This window comes from Tauraco erythrolophus, chromosome 8 (assembly GCF_009769465.1).
Source record: "Tauraco erythrolophus isolate bTauEry1 chromosome 8, bTauEry1.pri, whole genome shotgun sequence".
NCBI classification, from domain to species: Eukaryota; Metazoa; Chordata; class Aves; order Musophagiformes; family Musophagidae; genus Tauraco; species Tauraco erythrolophus.
In genome coordinates, this window is record NC_141472.1 from 4,714,106 (window position 1) to 4,738,277 (window position 24,172).

At 43.4% G+C, this 24,172-nt stretch overlaps 1 protein-coding gene across 1 annotated transcript in view; it reads right to left on the minus strand.

Moving 5' to 3' along the window:
* AGAP1 (ArfGAP with GTPase domain, ankyrin repeat and PH domain 1) overlaps positions 1-24,172 on the minus strand; it is a 303,223-nt gene that overhangs the window by 121,361 nt on the left and 157,690 nt on the right. Inside the window, 2 exon segments of the mRNA XM_086615366.1 lie at positions 4,301-4,469; positions 18,350-18,454. Of these exon segments, the coding sequence (XP_086471492.1) occupies positions 4,301-4,469; positions 18,350-18,454 (274 nt within the window).

Consider the following 24,172-nt stretch of genomic DNA (forward strand, 5'->3'; position numbering starts at 1 on the left):
TTTTCACTTCCAGTTTGGTTAGTGCCCTGCTATGACTATGCACGTCAGAAGAAAAGTCTTTTTTCCCAGGTCCTGTGCCCATGTGGAAACTCAGCAGGAAAGAGACATCTTGGGTTTTCTTCTTCATAAATTCTCATATAGGCCTTCATTGTTTTTTACATTTCTGAAATGAAAACTCTCAAGAAGGACTGTAACTTGTGTGGTTAAGATTATCGTTTCCCAGAGATATCTGCTTCCAGATGTTTGGGATGTAAACGCACTTGCGGATCAGGATATATGTCTGTTTATCAGTCTTTAAAACCAGAAACACAATCTTGTTCAGACAAGGAGGAGTGAATTAAGTCGTGCTTTGTGGCAGTGCACTAGGAACGACGTGCTTTTAAGCTTTTCCTTCTGCATGTGACATCTACGTCAATCAGAGCTAATGGATAAAACTTTCACTTACTGCTTGGCGGTTATAAATCGTATTACCAAATAACTGAGTATACTCCTCTTGAATTCAGGACATCATCTCCCTTATTAGCTTAATTCTTTCTATTCTTCTCATAGCAACGCTACGGGAAGCACCTTCGGAAAGGTCTTCACTGGGCTTAAACATTTGGAATAAAGAGAGTGAACACGTTTGATGCAAGCAATCACTTAGGTCCAAGGAGGCTTTAGGGAAGGGGATGAGGAAGAAGAGCTCAAGCTGCCCTACTGCCTCCCAGATCATGGTGGGGATTAGAAGAGAAGTCGAATGAACTTTTGAGCTCTCGCCCGGATGAAATGCTGTCTTCTAGCAGCAAGCATCACCTTGCAGAGAGGCGGTTCATCCCTTCAGAAATATAGCGGGAGCTAGGGGTAAGTTATCCCCAACGTGTGTCTCGTAAGATGACTGCTCCTGTTCCCTGAGCCGAGCTATTCCGAGCCTGCCCATGTGCTATCCGTCACACCTATGCCAAAGGGCACCAATCTCTGACACAGCATCCCCATAGCACGTTTTTATAACCTACCAGTTGACAGGCAATAGGCTTTGCCTTTGCCTCCCTATTAGACCAGCTGATGCGCCAGCATCTATCCCAAACATAAGTAATTCCACTAAGAGACAGAGAAAAGTATCTGCTGAGCACTTCTGAAGCAATGAATTTAAAACATGTCAGTTATAGGCAATCAGACATCAAATACCTATATTTATTGGCAAAGTTGGCACGAAAATCCATATTTAAGGGGCATTTTCTGAACAGTGTTTAATAATAGACTGTTGATGACTTCAAATGTATAGCCCATTACAACAAAATGTGTTGACTTTTTCTGTTTTGATGTTTGAATGAAAATAAGTGCCAACATTTCTGGGAACACAAGTTAGTGGAAAATAGGTAATCTCAGTCGAGAAATGCTTTTAGTGGGCCTGCGTACAAGCAAAGACGATGAATTTGCACGGGGCAATCTTAAACACAACATTTTAATTGAGCAGTGATATTCTTTTAATATTTTAGCTTTTTCACTAAACTGTACACAATTACATAACAGCAGAAGGAAAATTGGTCTGTTCCTGACCACACCAAACAAAATACTTCCCTCACTTCTAAGCATGGAGAATATTACTCCTGGTACCGAGTCTATTTTGCACTGGCAAAAAGCACAGAAGAACAGAAAACATCACTGTCTTGGGGAAATGATAATATGTGAAGCAGTGAGAACACAGTGTACTCACTTGTTTAAAAATAAAAATAGCAAGTGTCGATTCTTTCTGTTTGGTCCAAACATCCTCCATACAGCAAGCGTGTGTAGAGAAACCTCCCAACAAAAAAACCCACAGCAACAATTTCAGCCCTGTAATCAATTTTGAAGCATCACTCAAGACGAAGACAATGTTTTGCCAGCACTAACAACTGAGAAAAAGCTATGAGACAGCACCACAGGCTGGAAGGGATAATTTGTAAATATTTTTAGTTTTGTGACAGACAACTGGAAAGATACCAGAAGTCCTCTTGGTGCTCCAGAAGCTGAGTGCGGTACTGTTGGGTGGGAGATGCAGAGGAAGCTGTGACCCTCCGCATAAAAACCAGTGTAAATATAATTGCCAGGTGCAGCTTGTGGCAGTGCCTTTTTTACAATACTAAAACTCCTCGAATATTTTAAAATCACTCTCTGCAATGTAGCAATTCAGTCCTACCTGAACACAAAGAGTCTTGAAAGCGACATGTGAGCTGCTGACAGTTATTTCCCAGATCCAGTCTGTCCTGCTACTATTATTTTTTTTCATTTTTCTTTTTTTTTTTTTTTTAAAGTAATACCTTATTGATTAGCAGTTCCTTCTTTTGTTTGTTTTTAACTGAGTAACCACTGCTTGAATCAATCAGCTTGCTTAAAAAAGCTCCTCTGTCTTGCTGCTGCTGGTCATTCTGTCCCGCAACACCATCACCAGACAGACCTCAAACGTGGCCTTTAAGTAGGAAAGATTCAACAAAGGCAGCTTCTTCAGAAGAAACAAATTCTGTGAAGAAAAACGCCAAAGAAGAGATACCACGGCTGATAATGCACTGGATGAACCAACCTGAATTTCAGAAGCTGCAAGAGAAAATACTACAGTGGTACTGTAACTACTCACTGCGTACGTAATTACGATGTTAGTGCTTGTTTGATCTCAGGGAGGAGCGCCGTGCAAAGATAAACAGGTCAAGAACTCGCTTAACATTAAAAAAAATTAAAGAAGGATCAGTGTAGCGTCCCAGCTGCGTGAGAGGGATGAAATGAAGGTATTCCAGGGGATAATGATACAGAAATCAGGTTCAACTTTCCTTGGATACCACTCTTTCATACATCAGGAGGGCATTAATTATTAAGTATATGCCAAAATACGTAAATTCCACTTTAGTAACTTTGTATTAGTATGTATCTCTAAATATCTTTTCAGAAACGTACTTCTCTGGAGCAATCAAGTACTTTTTGCCTGCGTTCAGGTGTCTTAAAAGCAGACATCTCCTATTTAAATGTCTTACTGCTGGTTTATTGACTCAGTCCAGCACCTTTTTCCCCTCAATTACGGACCATGTTGAAAAACAAAAACACTGCCCACACCCAGTCACCTAAAAAGCAAAATGGAAAAAACAAACCAACCATGAATCATTTTCTCCTGTGAACTCTTCCAGTGACAGCGCCAGCTCTGTGCCTCTCAAGGGTGAGGTTACAACTTGGAAAAGAGTCGGATGAAATCATGGCTTTGGACATTTCAGGTCCCAGGCCAAACTAAGGTAACATGCCACACAAGATCGCCAGGGACGTCTGCTCAGTGGCACCACTATAAAGCCACAAGACTTTTTTTTTTCCTTTTAGTTTTTTAAGCATTCATCTCCACAAGCAGCATCCACAGTCAGAAGGAAAATCCTTCTCCTTCTTCCCCTAATACAGGGGAACGCGCATCGCAAAAACACAGGGAATTACATCTTGACTTGAAGCAAAAGATAACTATTACTACCCAAGAGAAGACTCTTGAACAGCAGAGTGACCCAGTTCCTCCTGTGGTTGCTCATCCGACCCGCGTAGTGCAGATTGCACAGGGACTGAAGTGGGTTTGGATGGATTTGTTGGCACCTGCCGGCGGTGTCTACGTTCATCACAAACGCAAAAGGCACTCGGCACTTTATGGATGTCATCCCAAAAACGCTGACAAAACTTCCGTACCAACGCTAGACCGTTATGAGTTTTGTATAAGCCGTGCGTTTCACAAGATAAATTGTCTTAAATGTTTTTCCTTAATGTAATTTTTTAAATCCACTTAGCTGTATGGACATGCACTTCGGCGAACAATAAACTTCTTTGTTAAGAGCTCACAAGGAGCTATAAACTACTTCCATAAATGAACTAAAATAGGTTTCTACAGAAGAATCTTGCTGTTGGAAAGTCCAAAATTACACGTCCTTCTAAAGGTGGAAAGAAGTGCTGTGGATTCCAGCAACAAAAGTCTTTTCCAATGATACATCCCTGCTTTTCCAAAGCATTAGACCCAACAGATCAGTCAAAAGGCAGCATCGATTCTTCAGGTATGTTAATTTCTGTGAAATTATGTAGGGTTTCGGCAATTATAAGGTAACAAATACAAAAAGATGGATGTTGAAGGTTACTCAGAAACTTAGAATCTCTCATGGAGGACAGGTCAGCAGTCAGGGCTTAAGTAGTTACACATCAGTGGTTATTTGGATTTGTAAATTATTAATAGATATGAATCATCCCCACTCCAGTAGTACATGACAACTGGCTACAGACACTGGAAATGGAGTCTTTCCCTTTTTTTCCCCACCCTATCACGGTAGTCTTTTACCTGAATTTGGCGAGATGTGTAAACTGCTCATGTCCTTGGCGAGGCCGTTTGTTTTGGGACTGGAAATGGGTGCACAAGCTGACGTGGCTCGGGGTGGCCTCTTCCCGGGGACTTTCACAGTGGTTCTCAGCAAGTCGATTTCCTTCCCGTGAACGTTTTGCATATAGTCCTGGTAACGGGGAAAAAAAAAAAAACAACAAACCAAACCCCAATATCAAACAGGTAGTTCTGTAAGCAACACAACTATTGAAACCTGGTTTCGTATGACTTTTGCCCTATGTTGTCTGCCAGCACCCACCACATGGTCTTCCCCTTCCTTCCACTTTCCTGATAATCCTTTCAACACTTCTCATTACGAATACTCCCAAAAGTCTGGAGCTTTCTAATGCACCCTCCAACTACCAGCTGGGCAAGAGGCAATTCACAACATGGCTGGTTCTGAGCCACATGTAGGAGTTCACCAGCTAGAAGGGCCCAAACAGAAGGACGAGACGAGGCTGACCGTCCCTCACAGAATCACAGACTGTTAGGGACTGGAAGGGACCTCAAAGGATCATCTAGTCCAATCCCCCTGCCTGAACAGGACCACCTAGATCAGATCACAATGCTTACTTGCATCTCCTCTCTGCCAACATTTTATGCACTTATCTCTTTCTCCCTCAAATTTGGCTGAAATCTGTCAGCCGGCACAAAAGTTATGAAAGGGTACTGACTGGGAAGGTTTCTGCAATTACAACGTTGTTCCCTTAGAATATGATCCTTCCTCCACATACACAAAAAAGTTGTACAAGGGAAAAAATTATGCCAATTGTGTCTGGTTAGAGTAAGCACTAAAAGTCACAAGCCAGAAGTGGAAATGGCTTTTCCTAATTCTTGTTTGGAAAGCCCACAAAGAGGAAATAAGCAGACAAGCCCAGTCGGCTGCGGAAAGACAGCGGTCAACTGACTGGAGCCAAGTCACTGACTCCCAAGAAACCCATGAGAAAGTTCTTCAAACAGTAAAAAGCTGCTGGAAAAACAGAGACTTGAGATTCTGCTTCCCAGCTTCAAAGGCATTCCCTAGATTGTCTGTGGGCTTCTTCAGATGAAAACAGAAAAGCAAACAGACACGAGTGCCTTTATCAGAGGGCAAAGGACAATTCATTAAGGTGAGACAGCCACTGAGGAGGCAATCCTGGGACACATCAGAAGAGATATTTCCAGTAGAGATGGTGAACGTTAAAGGCAGTACACAAGACACCAAAGTTTTCATCTCCTGGTACAAGTGGTTGTGGTTATTCACGTTCCAGAAAAAAAAATAATTGAAACTGAAATAACTACGAGACACTAAAAGAAACGACGAGACTGTATTTTACGAGAAGTCACGCAAAACGCGTAGCATAGGATAGCAAAATCAAGGGTGAAAAGAGGTAAGAGCATTGCAGAAAAATACATCTGGATAGATGTACCACAAGTGGAAAACATCTACTTGAACTAAAGATTGGGAAAAGATCTGGGCTTAAGCTCTTGAGCTAAGCTGGAAACCAAGGGAACGGTTTTCTTGAGCAGTCTTCTATGCGGAGCAGCTGGGACAAAAATTCTAATTCCTTTTCAGACACAACTTGATCAACTTAGAGAGGCCTGGGTGACGCTGTGGGCATCTGCATGAGCAAAGACTTGCCAGCAAAGACACAACTCTCAGTTGTCTAAGGCAAGATTTAGCCAGTTTACAAGGTGTGATACGAAAGACTACTGATATTTAACCAGGTTGGTTCCAAACCTGCAGCATACAGACCTGTACATCGCACCAGAGCACCAATTTTACAAGCAATCACCTGAATGGACTAAAAGCACACCCGAGGTCTACACCACCGCCACCACGACATGGGGAGCAAGCAGCTCCTTCATAAAGATCCTTCCATCTCCCTCTGACAGTTTGGCCAACACAAATTACACATTCTGCTCAAAACACATCAAGAATCTACTACTGGACCAGCATTCATTTTTTCACAGCTAACATCAAGCTGTGATAAAAACCCAAAACTAAGCCATCACATCATTTTTTTTTCTTGTGTGTTTTTTTTTTTTTTTTTTTCCTTCCCCACCCCAGCTGTTTGAGAATTATTAACAGTAAAAAGGGAGGATCTGAACAAGTTATGGGGTGAGGACACAGAGCTCTGCTGCCCGAAGAAACTAAAGCAATCCATTAGTAGAAATTCATTCACTAGGTGTTAGATAGAAATGAACAAAGCGGTTTCACCCATAAATCATCAAGCTGGCATAACTTTCTTGTTCAGTGTCAGTTCTTCACAAATTAAAATACAATAAGCAGAACATAATTGAGCATTTATTGCTTATGGGCTCTAAAATGAGGCTTAATCAGATAGCGACTAAACCTCAGCATGTACTCTTTTTAACAGACACGTTTTATTTCATGTAGATCCACCAGCGTACTCCGTTTAAATTTAAGAAGGTGTTTATTCCAAATTCTTCCGATGAACGGCACGGACGATCTCCCTGCTACCCTGCCAGCTTGTGAGACGTGACAGGGCATTATTAAAGCCCCTTTAATTGAGAATAAACCAGGCTTAGGTGAGCTATAAACCAGTCGACAAAGTAAGTGAACGTCGGCAAAGAGGAAATAAATGCGCCGTAGCCATACTGTTATTATACGAACGTGCCCAAACACAACAGATGCCACATAGGTATTAATGTCAGCTTAAATATTTATAGGGATATATCAAATGTAAATAATAAAGCCTCTTTCATTGTGTGCAAGATGCATAGCGATAATCTCCGCGTCTCCCCGAGGAGGAGAGGCAAGCACCAAGTTCGCGGTCGGCGGAGCATCCGCCCCCGCGCGCTCCTTCAGATCTGCACTGGGGGAATAAAAGTTAAAACTACAAAACAACGGCGCGGCTTCAGAAGCGCGATGGAGGGTTTGATCAGATTAGAACAGATGAGGGGCTTGCTGTCATCTGGAATATGCTGTGTTAAAGAGAAGACAGCAAGCCTGATTTTGATATGCAAATGTTACAGATATAACTCCCTGAGATGTTAGTTGTAGAAAATGCTGATCCGAGAAAAAAGGGGAAAAAACCCTTTAACAAGGCATGAGGGTAATTCAAAGCCAAGTACTTTTAAACAGCACTTAACAAGTCCCTAGAGCCCACTCAACAGCGGGCCACCCCAGAAGTGCCATCTTCTGCCCCTCAACAGCTTGAAAAAGTAGTAATTGCAAATCCATTTGCATTTTTCTTCTCAACTTGTCCATGTTCATCATTCAGCACCACGGGGTGGGCGGGGGGGGGGGAAAGGGGGGCAAAAAAAAAAAAAGAGGCAAGTGGCAAAGGAAGGGGAACCTTTCCCAAAGGTGTGGGTAAGAGGAGAAGCCAGCGCCCCAGTCCCTTGCACCTTCATCATCGCTTGTTTTTTACGTTTCGCTCCTAATTATGTTGCATCTATTGCCATACACTTAATTAGCTGCATTAATGTGATTTCTTTTCACATAGTCAAGCAATTAAGAGCTATGATTGAGTTTCATTCAATTAGCCTCAACAAACATGCTAATTGATGTCCCAGATGCAAATGAGGTGCAATGAGAGAAACCTGCTAGCAATTGAGAGTTGTGGCGGGGAGACCCACTGCTCTCAGCTTGCTGACAGCAGCACGGCTTAACACGGCTCCCACCTTCTGCGGAGCTGCCTTCGGAAGCAGGGAGGGGGGAGACAAGCCACTAGTGCCTCAGTTGTCCCAAATAGATCCCTACAGGAACAGCGGGCAGCGCGGAATCAAATCAACGCCATCTCCGATTCAACGGCTGGTACGAGCCGGAGAAGAGCGTCGAGTTTTCCTGCAGCTGGGTGGGCTTTGCAGACCCCGCCAACGCCACGGTTTCTTCGTCTAAGGACTATAAAAGGTCTCCATCTCATCTCCGAGCTCATGAAATACTAGGCAGGTAATGTCCTGCAGTTATCAGTAACTGGCAACTTCATCTTAGTCAGCTGTGGGGCAACGCTGCCTCTTCAAGTTAAGGCCAGAACGCATCAATCAATCAATAATCCCTAAAAATACGCTTGCTATATTGATTCTCATTGCTTTTCATCCTGAGGTTACCGTTAGTGGTTTGCTCAAATATAGTGCTGCCGAGGTGTTAATTTGACTACTCAAGGCCATTGACCATTATCTAGAGGACTAAATAAACCGTTAAAATACGAGCGAAAATCGTAAAAGCTACATTGACTGAAGATGACACAAAATATTATTTGACAGCACCACAAAATGAACTGCCTTGAGTAAGAAAGAAACGATGTGCCATGACACAGAATAATGTAAAGTAAAATTACTTCAGTTCTACTCTTAATACAGCTCTCTGTTTACAACAGCAGAAATTAATTTAACCAATTAACTGAAGAGAAGCCTTTCAGACATGCAAATTGAGCAAATGGGTATGATGATGTTTTCTAAACAGACCTACCAAAAAGAAACATGGCTATTCTGGGGACTCCTTTTGTTTTCTATGCCAGCGGCTAACCTTGCTGCCATACACCCCAAAGGCTTTTGATTGCCCTCAAAGCCAGAGAAGACATACCATCAAGGGCCACAAGCCCAACTCTGGCTATGTGATGCATCCAGCTAGCTGCCTACACTCTCCCAGGTGAAAAAACTCAAAATGACAGCCAAACATCTCTTCTTCCACAGCCACGCTTAGTGCTGCTGCTGCCTGCTTGGCCCCTTTTTCAGGGAAAGCAGGATATATGGGTGAGAGCAAGGGAAAGGCAGAAGAAGGTGCTGGCCGCTGCTTCCATGAAGCTAAGACTCAAACTCACATCATCCAAGTCTACCGCGGTTATCTCAAACACTTTGCTGAAGGACCACTGAGCACATGGCAGCACGGTTCCTCCTAGAACGATCCTCAACTGACTTTAGGTGGCTCATGTTAGGCATGTAACACCGTGGACATCAAAAACATTACAAAGTTTGAGGATTTGCAAACGTTGCTATTGCAAGAGATGGTCACCCTTGTCACACACACACACACAAAGGCCTCTCCCACGTAGGCTGTTGTTCAAAAAGACAGTATTTCATTATCGGTGTGCTAAGCAAGAAAAGGTCTATGAACGCTGAGTTACTGAACACAATATTTATCAGTTAGTACCCTGAGACCTAAATCCCCCCCACTTTTCCTGCATAGCTGCCTGCACACAAAATGGGAGTACAAATGCCCCTGTCCTTAAGGCAGGTGTTTTCCTCTCCACGTGCCCAACTGCGAAATATTTTCCAAGGTAATGGAAAAGAAGCACATGGAGAATGAGAGCCACCAAAGAACCCGAGCCTGCACGGGCAACTGCGCTCCTGCTCTGGCAGCAACAGAAGACTGGATCAGATTCCTTCTGCTTGAACTTGCTTTGGACTATGTTTCTGTCTTGGGATCGCGGCGAAAAGGCTAATGCTGTAACTTGTTCTTCTTGGCTAAGAAACCTCCATCAAGAAGACAGAAGGATCAAGTGGTAGAAGACACCAACCATGGCCTCCTGGGGCTGGGCTCCGTTGGACTGTGCCACCTTGCACAGAAATCCCTTTGACTGGAGCTATGGTTTTCACATCATGACACCAGGTACACGGAACTCAAAGCTCAGATCAAAACCCCTCGTGTTAGGACTGTCATGTGTCATAATGTGAATATGTTAAAAGAAAAAATTAAAAATCTCTGCCCTAGAGAGCCTCTCCATGTGTTTCTTCCATCACGTACGTGTCCCACTGCCATCCTTTCCCAACGCCCAGCAAACCGAACAAGATAGACTCTCGGAGAACAATGTCTTCCCGTGTCTTTTATGGTAGACAAGTAAGCACATCACACTTTTTCTCATTTCGAGCTATTAAAATCTCTCAGAAGCAGCCTGTTTTTCCAATGCTAGGAACTGGCCCAGGCCCAGGCTCCTTCCCAGATCTGTCCCTGCTTTACCCTGAGCTTCCAAGAACGAAACCCTTCCTTTCGTGCCAGTTTTTCCCCACTGTTCAATGAGATAAAACACTCCTAAGGCTTAGCTTACTGAGGCCGAGATAACGTTTCCTGATCTGAGGTGAAATAAAAATTATGATGGAAAAGAAAGTTTACGGTTGCACTCCTGGATGACATTTTAAAGACTGTGGGTGGCATATTTTTCGAAACACAATTCCAATTTCGCGAGCTGACCTATCGGACCCACTAAACCTATTGTTCACCCTCAACAACGACCGCTTCCCGAAAAAACAAAACCCAATCCCCTTTTCCCCCAAACCCCCGGCAGACCGGTAAACGGATGGAGCCTCGACTTTTGTGCCTCTACGTGGCAGTCAGACATTTTTATTGCAAAACACCGTCTGGAAAAGATGCAAAACAAAATTGCTAAACTGCAAAAAAAGAAGAAAAGGGTGCGGGGGGGTGGAACAAAAGGCCCCCTTCCCTTTGCTTATTGAGTTCAAAGGCATAACATGCAGCACCCTGCAGCAAATGGGAAGCTACACTAATTTTAAAGCCATAAAACGCTATAAAGTGCCCTGCGGGGCAGGACTACACTGAAGCTAGTTGCACCTAAATAAGACATGGTTCATTTACTTCGCAGCTTAGCCTAATGTAATCATCAGCGGATTTCTAGCCTAGAGTTGTAACAGGCAAATAGCCGATGCTGCGGCGGCGACACTCCCAGCCATTGAGGGGCCTCCGCTAGATTGCTGTTGATTAGAAAATTTTTCAGTTTTGACAAGCACTTAATGAACATAAATCGCTCCTTGATTGGTTTCCATTCGGGGCCACGGGCGCACCTAAGGAGAAACAAAAGTCTCCAACTCCTCTCCCCGCCGCCTGTCTCGGGAAGGACCTCAGCGACAAACCTACCGTCAGGTTATGAGCCACAGTGGAATATATTCATCAAATGTTCCTGTTAAATTAGCCATCCTCCCCTCTCACAGATAAACACCAGCATAATATCATTCAGCTTCATAATATATAGTTAATCTTGAGAAAAGCAATGAAATGTGATTTTCTGAGGAGAACATCGGAATGAAAATGCACTCTGGAAAACACTGATCACCCTAAAGCACTCTGTCCTGACAAAAAGAAGGTCATCTCGAATCTGTTTTATTCACGTTGGGAATCAAGAACATTAAATTTCAGTAATAAAAAGCATTGACTATATCTACACCGTGGCGTTAATCAGTCCCATCAGTGTAGCAGGGGCAGGGGAGGAAGTTATGGCAACACTTTCCATACAAAAGCAGTTTCACCAATTTTTTTTTTTTTTTTTTTCCAAATGGATCACTCATTTTCATACAATTTTCAGAAAATCCTTCTATCTGCACCTCACTTCCCATTCAGACTTTGTAGCAAGAACCGCTGTAGAAGACAAACCAGAGTTTTACCATCCTGAGTAATTTATGAAGCGTTTATCTCCACTGCTCTGCTGGACAGGAAGCTCTAATTTTATAAAACCTCGTGATTAATTAACAGCTTGGATTTTGCCATTTAAATTGCAACTCATTCCGATACCAAAGATTTTCTCTGCCTTTTTGAAGAGGCAGTAGATGCATGTTTGCTGCTCCTTCCTACTTACTGCAAGTTTGCACAGCTCTGCAACAGCAGCCTCGTGTTTGTTACAATACCCTCTGCTAATGACACGATAAATCTTGTCATGCCCTGCAAAATGAATGGACTTGAAACTAAAAATGCTTCACATTCGCCTTATTTGTGCATTTTGGTGACCTGTGAGTATCTGTAACGAGTCATGGAAGTGGACTGTAAGAATTTACTGCGAATAATCAGTTGTCTTCTCCTTCTCTATCAGCTGGGATTACGTATTTGAGGAGTGTTTCACAGGGTGGCTTGCAGATTGTCAGGAACAGCAATCTGGTTTTTCACTGAGCAGAGCAGGTGCAAAGGCACTTTCAGGCAGGAATATTTCTACTTTGAAAAGCCACAAAGCCAGAAAGATGGAAAATAATTTGCCTTGACAGCTATCTGAAATGATAGGTCTTGCTTAAGGACTGCAAACACATTGTAACTTCTATTTTCCTCACCCGTTTTTAAGCTTGTCTCCCAAACTGATCTTCATTCCATTACATCTTTAAGACAATAAAAAAGTTTTCCAGGAAGCTATGAAGTGCATGAGAGGTGTCTATAGATATACCACAGTGGTTATACATTTTATGTAAGGTATCTTTACCAAAAAAAGTCACGGCAGCGTGATTAACACTCTTTTTTTTTTTTTTTCCAAAAAGGTTGGTTATCCTTTAGCTATCCCAGAAGCAACGTAATTTCACAGTGAAACACGCTAGAATTAAGAAAGGAAAACTCTGGCAAATTTAAGTCAAGAACGTGAGAAAGGAGAATGTTGCTCTGAACATGGCTTTGGTGAAAAGGCTTCCACCCAGAGCATCAGTTGTGGTGAGCAGAAAACAGGGCATCAACTCACCAACTGTAATAAGCAATTATCATACACGTATTTTCTATCATTCATTTTTTTCTATCATAACCAATGGTTTAGGCATATTAATTGATGCAGTAACTGTAATAAAAACTTATATATGCTTCAGATTTATCTTCATCACCGCTCAAATAATATCCTCATTTTCGCTCTACAGAATTTTCTTTGATCACTACTCTTTCAGCCGTCAGAGCTATGTGTTAAGTGAAAAACGACGCATGCACATCCTTTCGTCACTTCAAATATATATTTACCAAAGCCTGATTTGAGGATTAGTTGTTCCTCAGAAAGGCCAGCTAGATGGGCTTCTAGAGCCAGCCAATATTCAGCTTTACATTCCTCTGAAGCAAAACCAGGGGGAAGGGAGAAAAAAAAAAAAAAAGCATACATGGTGGTATTTTAGAAATATATAAGAGCATGACTATTTCTATTAAAGCAACACAAACAACACACTTTGGAGCTATTAAACAGCCTGGGGTAACGCAGCCCTGAAAATAAGGCTGAAACCCAAACGATGTCTGCAGGCAGTTATCCATAAACATGCCGGGGAGCGTGGCTCCCTGGGCTGGAGCGACACCCGGCTCTGCTGCCCGACAGTCCCGGTGCCACCAGCCCACGCACACAGACGCCGAGCAGCCCGGCTGGCACGGGGATCTCTTAAAAAAAATGAGGCGAGACGGAATACTTCATTTGCAAGCCTGCTTTCTGTTTTCAAATCATTCGGGAAAATCGTAAGAACCGATAATGGTCAAAAATGTCAACTGCAGCTCTTAAGAAAAACGCTGCGTTTTATGGGACCTGAGAAAAGTGCATGGATCTACACCACTTCCAGGAACCAACACAGAGGACTTTTTCAATAGCCTCCTATTTCTCACCAAGTCCGCTTTTCCTGGAGGAAACAGCCAAGCAAAGAAAGCTCAACTGAAAGCCCAGCTCCCCACCCCAAGTCTCAACGAATTTGACAGGACCATGAATTGGGTCTGTTTTGTATCGTCTTCTAAGAGGATGTGTCTGTATAACACATTGTTGAAGCTTTCTGCACAAAGTTGAGTTTAGCGTTGGATACAACTCCTTACCAGGATGAAATTTTGGTTGTTTTTTTTAAAAAAAAAAAAAATCATTTTATTTGAGGGTAGAACAACATCGCTAGTGCTCCCTGTGAGCTAGGACACATCTCCTGCTCACCCAGCCAGCGCTGTTTTTAAGGAAAAGTTTTGAAACTGTGGCTCCTGTCAGATGAACTGAGCAGACCAGCTGAATCCACACGCTTCTCAAGGAGACAGAGACAGATTTTTCCCTTCCTCAACCACTGCTCCAATCCTGCACACCTCAACGTGGGTTACCAAACCAGGTCAGTGAGGCTGGGAGCAAGGTTCAAGAGAAGCGTTACTGAAATGCAGACCTCAGCAAGCAAAAAATCAGCCTTGCTGTGCAGGTACACGGGATTTACATACCATGCATGTTCTAGATGGGCATCAGACCTTCCTTCTCACGTGTTTAAGAAGCTGTTCTTCCCCAATAAGATGCCACAGCATTGTGCTTTTATTTGAAATCAAACCTAGAACGGATCAAATATGAAAGGGGAAAAAAAGCACCCTTCCCTAAAAAAAAAAGCTGTTTTCAGCTTTCCCCCCCTCCTCCTTCTTTTGATAAATGAGGGGCAGTGATGATGATGGGGACACAAGAGCAGAAAACGGGACATTTCGTGGCTAAAGCTTTGTCATCTACTGACCTGCAGCATGATGGCAACCCTCTGGCAGCCAGACAGTGGTGAAGCATCATCAGCTATTCATCGGGATAAGGCTTAGATAAAGAAGCGGCGTGTAACGCTGCCCAGCAGGTATCCTAGTGAATACATTTCGGGAGCCCTCCTCGCACATGGCATTCTGCCATTAAAAGCCAAGAGATGCCTAGACAAATTCCCTCGGGTCCCTCTGGGGAGGCTGACGCTGAATTTGTCGGCCAGAATTTTAGTCATCCACTCAACGGCTCTACTCCAGAAGCGTAAGATGAATAAGTAGCTACGGTGAACTTTGAAGCCTGCAGGTCAAAGTTCTCTCTCATTATCCCCACCATTTTCTATCAGCATAGCTCCTCAGCATCCCAAGGGATGGGAAGGTTTGAGGCTCTTGAAAAAAACTGACATGACCAAGTCAGAAAACAGTAGGGTGCTTATGTACATACACTTTTCTTTCCCCATTTTTCTCTCCCTTCACTTTCTTGAAAAGAAAGAATATGAATTTAGCTATTGTGTCAAACATCAACCTGGTGGCATCAGCAGTTACTCATTTAGCTGGCACAATACAGCAATCATTTCAACATGCTGCCCTACCAAACAGGCCTGACCCTTCCAGCGATACCTCCTCTGTAAGAAAGGTACTCATTTGATTTTCACTCCCCACCCCAAACCCTTTCATTCTGTAGCCAATCCTTTATTCAAGGAGGACAACAGTACCCATTTCTGCAATACGGACACGTTCTCCACGTTAAAAACGCTGCCTTCGTGCCTGAGCTTCTACTGAACACACCTGACAGAGACAACCGACCCACTTCTGGCCACATCTCCAACAGTATTTAACACACCGCTCACTATCAGCCATCAAATATTATAATAGGTTCTTCCGATGCAGGTCTTACCTTCTGACTCAAACCATGGTCTGGAAAAAAACAAATTATCTTCTAAATTTACTTTTTCCTGCCACCACCAGAGGCTTAGCCCACCTTCCACTTCACAGAATTCCAACTGCAAAATTTTGTATGACCAAAACGACCTGCATACTTGAGATAATCCAAATCTAACTAGCGGGTCAGATTAGAGCCAGGCTTTTTTTATGAGTTTAGGAAACTGACTTTAGATGGTCAACAAAAGTTCTTTTCTTCAATGCTATTTAAAGGGAAGGTTGATAGGAATAAGGTCCTTATTTTTCAAAATAACGTAAGACATTATCCCAAACAGTAATGCAAGCACAGTATTAAAAATTCATCAGTTTCTTTGGTGTGCTGCGAAAAAAGCACCAACCAGTTACAGATGAACAGAAACTAGCAAAACCAAACCAGAAACACGTTATCAGAGTCCTCTTTGGGGGAAAATCCATTCACTTGGCAATACCCAAGAGGAAATTCTGACTTTCCTGCCTACAAAGCTTTGTACAAACAGTGCTGGGAGTGCAATTGACTTCAAAAATCTGGTCCTGCCTCTTCCTCCCACTGTGGTTTGCACAGGGTGGAGAAGATGCTACTCACGTACCATCACCTGACGGATGAAGAATGCTCTGCAGGGTATACTAACAATGGTTAATTGACAATAAACAGTCCATTGACAGTATGGAAATGTACTGCAGAAGTAACACAGTGATTCTTCGAAGGCTGAAGACAACAGAAATAAGGCACTAAACCAGCATAATTTATAAGAGAAATAACATCGCAGTAAGATTTTAACACCAAGGAACAGAACCCTACATGCTCCTACAGAGCAGATTCAGTAGAGGTGCCTCAAGAAGCCCCTGAATGAGTACAACATTTTTCCCAGTAGCTTCTTGTGAGCCAGGAGCTCAGCATGGTCCCTCACCACCACCTACCCACACACAGCCAGGCGAAAGTCGTACGTTCTAAACCTCTCCAATCTACGGAAGGAGGTCTGAGCAAATGGAAATACGGAGCCGTGTACCTTTTTCTTGGGGGCGGGGGGGCACAGTGGGGGACAGAGGGAAACAATTACAGGCTAGTAATTACTTCTTCTTTAAATGGATTCTCTCTAATCTCCAATGGATTTACCTCTAATCTCAAAGTAATTACCTCTAATCTCCATGGATTCTCGCTCTGGGGGAGACTAAGCAGCTCCAGGGAAGCCTACAGAGAAGAAGGACTCTATTGTCTGCGAGAGGCAATGAAAAACTAACACGTGCACAGCAGCCACCAGGAACAATAGAGCTCTTCTACAAAGCAAGGAAGGGACTTGGGCGCAGACAATGGCAGCTTGCCTCCTCCTTGCTTGATGACCCACAGTTGGCCAACACAATCTGAGGAAAACTCATGTGGGAGCTCCATGGGGGCTTCCTCAAAGGCATGCAGTATTCGTACCTCCCTTCTGTGAGCAAGGCCAAGATAGGATTCCGGTATTTTGGGACTACTTCACAGCAGAATTCCCCAAAATTAAAGAACGGCCAAAGAGGTCAGACAAACTTGTCCAGTGTCACAAAAAAAAAAAACAAACCCAGACAAAACCTTGCTCCAGAACACAAGGGCTGAGGGACAAGATTTCTGATGGAATGTAGCAATGCCTTGAAGCTAGCTGTCATCTAACTTACCAAGTAATTTTCAAGAGACATGGACACATCATCAGAAACTACAGCAAAGCATTGCTATGGCAGAATCTGAGACTACGAAATCTTGTGCCAAGCCAGAGCAAGTGCTGATATTCAGTAGACAGGGACCAGCAAGTCGGTGCAAGCACAGCATCAGTGAGGCTCCTGACACACCACTCATCTCAAGCACAGGTTTCCTGCCAGATCCACGTGCAGGTCCATAAGCCCCGGTGCACATCTACAGAAATTCATTTGTTTGAAACCTTGATTTTCACTCCTTAATGAAAAAGTGCCCAGGAGCTCAAAATGACACCAGAAGGTTTAGAAAGAACTGGTCCTAAAACGTTTCAACTGGCTACCCTCTGGATTTCGTACAGGATATGATGATAAACAATAAGACAAGGGGCAATGGCTTTAAACTGAAAGAGGGGAGATTTAGATTAGATCTAAGGAAGAAATTCTTCACTCAGAGGGTGCTGAGGCACTGGCACAGGTTGCCCAGAGAAGCTGTGGCTGCCCCATCCCTGGAAGTGTTCAAGGCCAGGTTGGATGAGGCTTTGAGCAACCTGGTGTAGTGGAGGGTGTCCCTGCCTGTGACAGGGGGGTTGCAACTAAATGATGTTTAAGGTCCCTTCCAACCCAAACAGTTCTATGATTCTGTGATAAAATGTAAGACCTGAGACCATTCCAAAGACCTTGGTGCAGTTCACACCACATTTTCTGTGTTTTACTCTTGCCTGTACTACACGGCAAGTGAAGGAGCTGGGAATCTCCTGGGAGACAGAGAAGGGCCCGCTTCCTCCTCTGACAGTCTGAAGACAACAACAGACGCCTTAACATGAAAAAGTTTTATGGCACATATTTTAATAGCTATGCCGTTTTCAAAAGGCTACTTGGAATTACTTCTGAATAAGCCATAACCACTGCACACTGACAAATACCAGAAGCTTTCCTCACTCTCTCCTACATCTAGGACACTTTTTCTTACGAAACGCTTCTCTTGTTTTTTAACCTTGGGATCAACAAGTCCATAAAAGCATCAGCACAAAATAAAGGCTTAAACCATTTCAGCTGCCTTTTGGATGGGAGGGAACTCCTGTTCCAGGGGCTTCAAAGGAACTCGACTGTACTCATGGACGCGCACCAGCAAATTTTGTTTCAGATTATGCCTTTTTGAGAGGGAGGGGAATGAAGAGAGAGAAGTTTCTTCACGGAAGAGGGCACATCACATCAGAACAAACTCGCTAACGCTGCTTTTCTAGGGCCTGACATTACTGAACGTACAGAGAGCACGGCGTACTTACGTGTAAACTAGGATGGTAGGTCAGCACACCGTTGTCACATAACGTCACATATTTCTTCTTCCACTCTTTATTCAACGACTTGCCACTTCGCTTTAGCAGCATACCCTGTTAGAGGAAAAAAAGAAAAAAGAGGTAAACACTTTTTTTGGCCAACGCACAACTATTTAAGACACAGAAAGAGATAAATATAATTGCCAACGTTTTTAGATATGTTTTCTCATTTTCCCCTGCTTCTCCCATGATGTATGTTTTGTCCATCGGCAGCTTCCGTGTTTGCAATTCAGGAGGAAAAACTCTAAGTGCAGCTGTCATAAAGCAAGTCATAAAACCAGAAAAGACTGCATCAGTGCTGGCTTTGTCCAATGGGTAGAGAAAACCCCTTTTGCACTGAATTCCATTCTTCGGGAAAGCACGTTTTAATGTGACACTGAATAATATGCACCCCTCGTTGATAAAGACACAGCACTCGTTGCATTTCCCAGCCCGCTAAAATAAACAATGAACCCCAGGTTGAGCAAGGATCCTACTACGTGGCTTGTGTCCCCTTCAGCATGACCCTGGGGACTCCTTGTTCTCCAGGCTCAGTCTCTCCATGAATTGGGAAATGCATACATTTATTCCCTTTTCAGTAGGGTGACACTGCAATGGATGTCCTCCTAACTACTCACTCCAGCAAGAGACACACCAATTCCAGGTAAGAGCAGCAAAACGGAAACAAGGCAAATACAAAGCTTTTCCAATAAATTCTGGATAATTTAATGAAAGAGGTATGATCAGGGAGGAAAGGAGGTAGGCAAGGTGGCTAGCCTTTCCACAAATCATATTCAACCCAAACATCAGTGATGGATGCTAACAATCAACAGCTGAGATAAAAAGTCATCGTCGTGTTTAAATGGACAAGGACTACTACTGCATGTTAACCTGTTAAACGGTTACAACCAACAGGTTGCCCAGAGAAGCTGTGGCTGCCCCATCCTTGGAAGTGTTCAAGGCCAGGTTGGATGAGGCTTTGGGCAACCTGGTGTAGTGGAGGGTGTCCCTGCCCATGGCAGGGGGTTGGAACTAGATGATCTTTGAGGTACCTTCCAACTCAAACCATTCTATGATTCTATGATTCTAAATAGGAAGTCACTTAGAAAGGCAAAACGTAACATGCTGTAGCACGCTGAGGGTGGTACATCAAAGATCTTGCTTTAGCAATGCACTTCCCTAGGGAATTTTTATTTCCAAAACCAAGTCTGAAGGTGGCTCCTAATGAGTTCACACAGTACTTTGGTTACTGAAAGCCTTATTGAAACGTCCTGGTGGAAACATCATGTACAGCACCTACCACAGGGACTCACTAGTTCCACAGATCAAATTCAGACAAAAGTGGACACTCATATTCACTTCATTAAATCACAACCAGGAATCAAAAGAAGTGTAGCCAGTAGGTCGAGGGAGGTGATTCTGCACCACTGCTCTGCTCTCATGAGACGTCCCCCTGCAGTGCTGCGTTAAGCTCTGGGGTCCCCAACATAAGAATGACATCAACCTGTTGGAGTGGGTCCAGAGGAGAGCTATAAAGATCATCCAAGGGCTGGAGCACCTCTGCTATGGAGACAGGCTGAGAGAGTTGGGGCTGTTCAGTCTGGAGAAGAGAAGGCTCCCAGGAGACCTTCTAGCAACCTTCCAGTGCCTAAAGGGGCTACAAGAAAGCTGGAGAGGGACTTTTTACAAGGATATGTAGTGACAGGACAAGGAGCAATGGCTTTAAACTGAAAGAGGGGAGATTTAGATTGGATCTAAGGAAGAAATTCTTCTCTCTGAGGGTGGTGAGGCACTGGAACAGGTTGCCCAGAGAAGCTGTGGCTGCCCCATCCCTGGAAGTACTCGAGGCCAGGTTGGATGAGGCTTTGAGCAACCTGTTGTAGTGCAGGGTGACCCTGCCCACGGCAGAGGGCTTGGAACTAGATGATCTTTGAGGTCCCTTCCAACTCAAACCATTCTATGATCAAAAATACAAACTTCAGTTCTCTCATCTCCATAAAATGAGTTTTTCCATTCTCATTTTCCACGGAACTTAAAAAAAAATGGGAAAACAGAACACAGAAAGATGCACTATCAAGCATGGTGCATCCAACTCCTAGGGAGTTGTTTTTGTTAAAGCAGGTTAAAACCTTGAAAGCGAGTTATGCTACCTGTTTTCCGATTAAACCTGCAGCTTTACAAAGCAATCTCTCTGCGGACCCAATCCCAAAGCCACAAGTGGACAAGGGGCAATTCTACACAAGTAGAAGACCTCTAGGGATCGGCAATTTTTTTTCCTCCCTCTATTCCAGATGTTTTGACTCACGGCTGAAGTCCCTCACCACACTCCGCACGAACCGACAACTCTCCTTTCGCAACCAGTGATGATCCCAGCGGAAAAGCCACGTTCCCAGCTGCCTGTTCCTGGACGCACACTTGGAATAAAACTTCAGAGAACAACCGTTCGCGATTCAAAGCAACCTGTGGACGGGGCCGTAAAGAAAGGCTTGTGCTGGATGACTGAATCACACAGCGGTACAAACTCCGAACCTTCTGACCGTCTGGAGGTCAGATTTCTTTTTTTTTGTTGTTTTTTTTTTGTGCTGTTCCTTGCTACGACTCAAACTTTTACAACAGAGAACGGGGTTTCTGAAACGCTTCCTTACAAAAGCTCCTGCGAGCGCGAGTCGCACGTCCCAATTACCGTCTTGCACTGGTTAGAGACGTTGTTTTCTTCTGCTGGGAAAATGAAAGCTTCTTTCTGCCTTTGACTTGGATGTTTGTCTATAGTAGGTGATCCGTCACTTCACCTTTCCAATCTTTCACACCTCACCTCGCCCGTGTTTCGGGGGACCCAATTCTACTTATCGCTGTGCTGCGGGGATCAAGAATTACCGCTTCCCTGCTCTGGTTTCTTCTTCAGACCTTTTCATGGGGAAAAAGCTGTGAAGAGCACAATGGTGATTTCCACCCCCCACCCCCCCTAGCTCCTTGCCTTTTTCTGAAATTAAAAAAAAAAAAGTAAAGTATATCTATTTCACACTATTTTAACTGTCACTTTGCTTTACAGAAAGCACATCACTACTTACGCAATTTTCAATTTGCAGTAATTATAAACTCAATAAATAGTAAAAACCCACTACTTCCATGATTTTTACTACACAGAGCTTTTGCTACCATTTGAGTGTGAATGACGAAATTCTGGTTTTGGATCTAAATGAAGAGAATGATTCAAAATGGGGTTTCGCCTTGCTTTTAAAATGGAATTGTGTGCTTTCACGTAAAAAAATAATACTCAGCACCTACTTGTGCCTAACAAACCACGCTTCCCAACTGATTTTCTTTCGGCATTACTTCAGCAAAAAGAACAGATTTTCATATTATGTGAGAATTCAAAATATCTCCAGTACCTGCAGAGGAAGCTGCTCTGACTACAAGGAGCTAACTCAGTGTTACGAAGTGGAGAAGCCCATATAAACCACACTTTTCTTCCCCAAGGCCGGAGACCACCACTTTCTCCGCGGTGATTTTATGGAACAGTGCAGAGAAACGCTCTTAGTATTGGAGTTTAGACCAGTTATAAACGCACTTTAACACTAATTACACGTAAAAAAAAAAATAAATGGCCCAGATAGGACAAGAAATGTTGCTTAAAAATAAAGGAAAAGCCCTTCACTTCAGTCACATTATGTCTACATTTAAGTCACATCAGATACTCAGCCTAGGAAACGAGATATATCGGTTCCCTCTGACCTTCGGTACCTCTGGGGCAATTTAGAGGTAGCTTGGGCATGTCTCCAGTCATGGCCAAACAGGCCCCCATGTATACACAGCACATCGAAAAAATAACATTTAATCGCCCAGCTATGCAGTAAGGGACTAAGTAAATCAACTACTTCTTCAAAATACTGCTGGTTTTTTTCTTTTCTCCTTTTTTTTTTTTTTGTTGAAATAATCTCTGCCTCAAATCATTATGAATCAGATAACATTATTTCTCCTGATTTGTATGAAATCTTTCATTTGTTGCAGTCTTCATATTTTAGCCCTGCAGTCCGGTGTAGCTGACCCAAAGCCTCCAGATTCAACACGAAGAATTTAACACCTCCAATTTCCTCACAAACTGAGGAGAATTTCACACTTCAAATTCCATTTTTTACCACCTTCCCCCCAAAACTGCAACTCTGCGTTTAACGGAGGAACGCTTCTCCTACCAGATTCCACTAGCTTGGACTTTTAATGAGCCACAGGAAAAAGACTTCGAGCGGAGCGCGTGAACTTCACTCCTCGGGTTTTGCTCAAGGAACCGCGTCACCGCGCGAAGCCAACGGAGGAACCGTCGGTACGTACCGTGAGCTCTTGATTAGTGATGTGTATGCTACGCCTGGTCCCAGGAGGTCATTGCGAGCCAAAAGCAATGTTAAGTGTACAAGCTTTAAATAACTTACAAAGTTAATGTAATGAATGTAAGTGTTATCTGAAATCCATCACTCAGTGGCTTGCTGTAGCCTCAAGCTGTGATAAAACACCACTCATAAATTTATATTAAAACTCTGTTCAATAGCAATTATTTACCAACAAAGATTTATTGATTGCGTTGGCTGTTAGAGACTGGGGCCCTAACTGAGTCAATCAGCTTATGTTGTTGAGCTTCAGGGCACCAGGAGAAGTTACAGACTGCCATCAGGCTCTGCAGCCCCATCGTCACTGCCAGAGCAGGAGCAGCTGATGAAAAGCCACCAGTGTAGGATTGATTTGACTTAAGGTAAAAAAAAAACAAAGCAAAACACCCCAACACCAGTCAAGGGACCCACATTTAATACCCTAATAAATACTAATATTTAATACTAATACCCACAGTCCATCTGACTACGCACGAATCGGCTAAATCTCGCCGCTCTAGATGCCTGCCCGTGAGCTGCAAACCTTGCTGGCTTAAACAACAAAGGGTGAAACAACTAAGAATTTGTTTTATGGAAATATTTCAGGTTTTAAGCAGCATTGAAGAGAGGAACCTCCCGAAGTTGCTTAACACTGCATCAAAGATGCTGGGGGGTGAGATGCCTTAATTTTCCAAGCAGGCTGGACAGATGGTAGCAGAACAAACTTAGGTAGTTCCCACAAATAAATGTCATTAAAATGCACATGCTGACCATCAGAGAGGTGTCTACAACCGCTGCTTGGCCCACAGAATTGATCCCATGCAGGGAGCAACATACTTTGCATGCCCTGTTGTGCTCCATTTTAATTTTCCCACTTTCCCGCGTATTTTGGATTTTCCAGGGGCCACAGGATACAAAGGGTTTCACAAACAGGGTGATACCAGTGATCACAGCTTACCTGACTGCAGGTTTTTTGTATTTGCTCCAGCTGTAGCACTTGACTTGAGGGTTGGCTTTTTTTTGTTTGTTTGTGGGTTTTTTGTGTGTGTGTGTGTGCGTGGTTTGTTTTTTTTTTTTTTTTTTTTTTTTTTTCTTAATAAGACCTAGTACCTTTGACTTTTCTTAACATGCCAAGTAAAAATGGCAGGGCCTTCTGGAAGTCAGCAGAGCCAAGACTGGACCTTCTTGAAAGGAAAATACAATACTTTGGTTTCTATTTTCTTCTGGAAACTTACACCACTGCCATGGCTGAGGTACTAGCATCATGAAAGCTTTCCCCCACCCACCTCCTTAATTTTTAGCCAACCCCATACTGTTACCCTGATGCTGTTTTGACAGAATGAAATATGCAATCTTGCACTTAACAGCATAAATTCTTAATTTTTCCACTCAGGTCTTTAGTTCTCATAACTATGATTAGCAGCTAGCGGTGCTA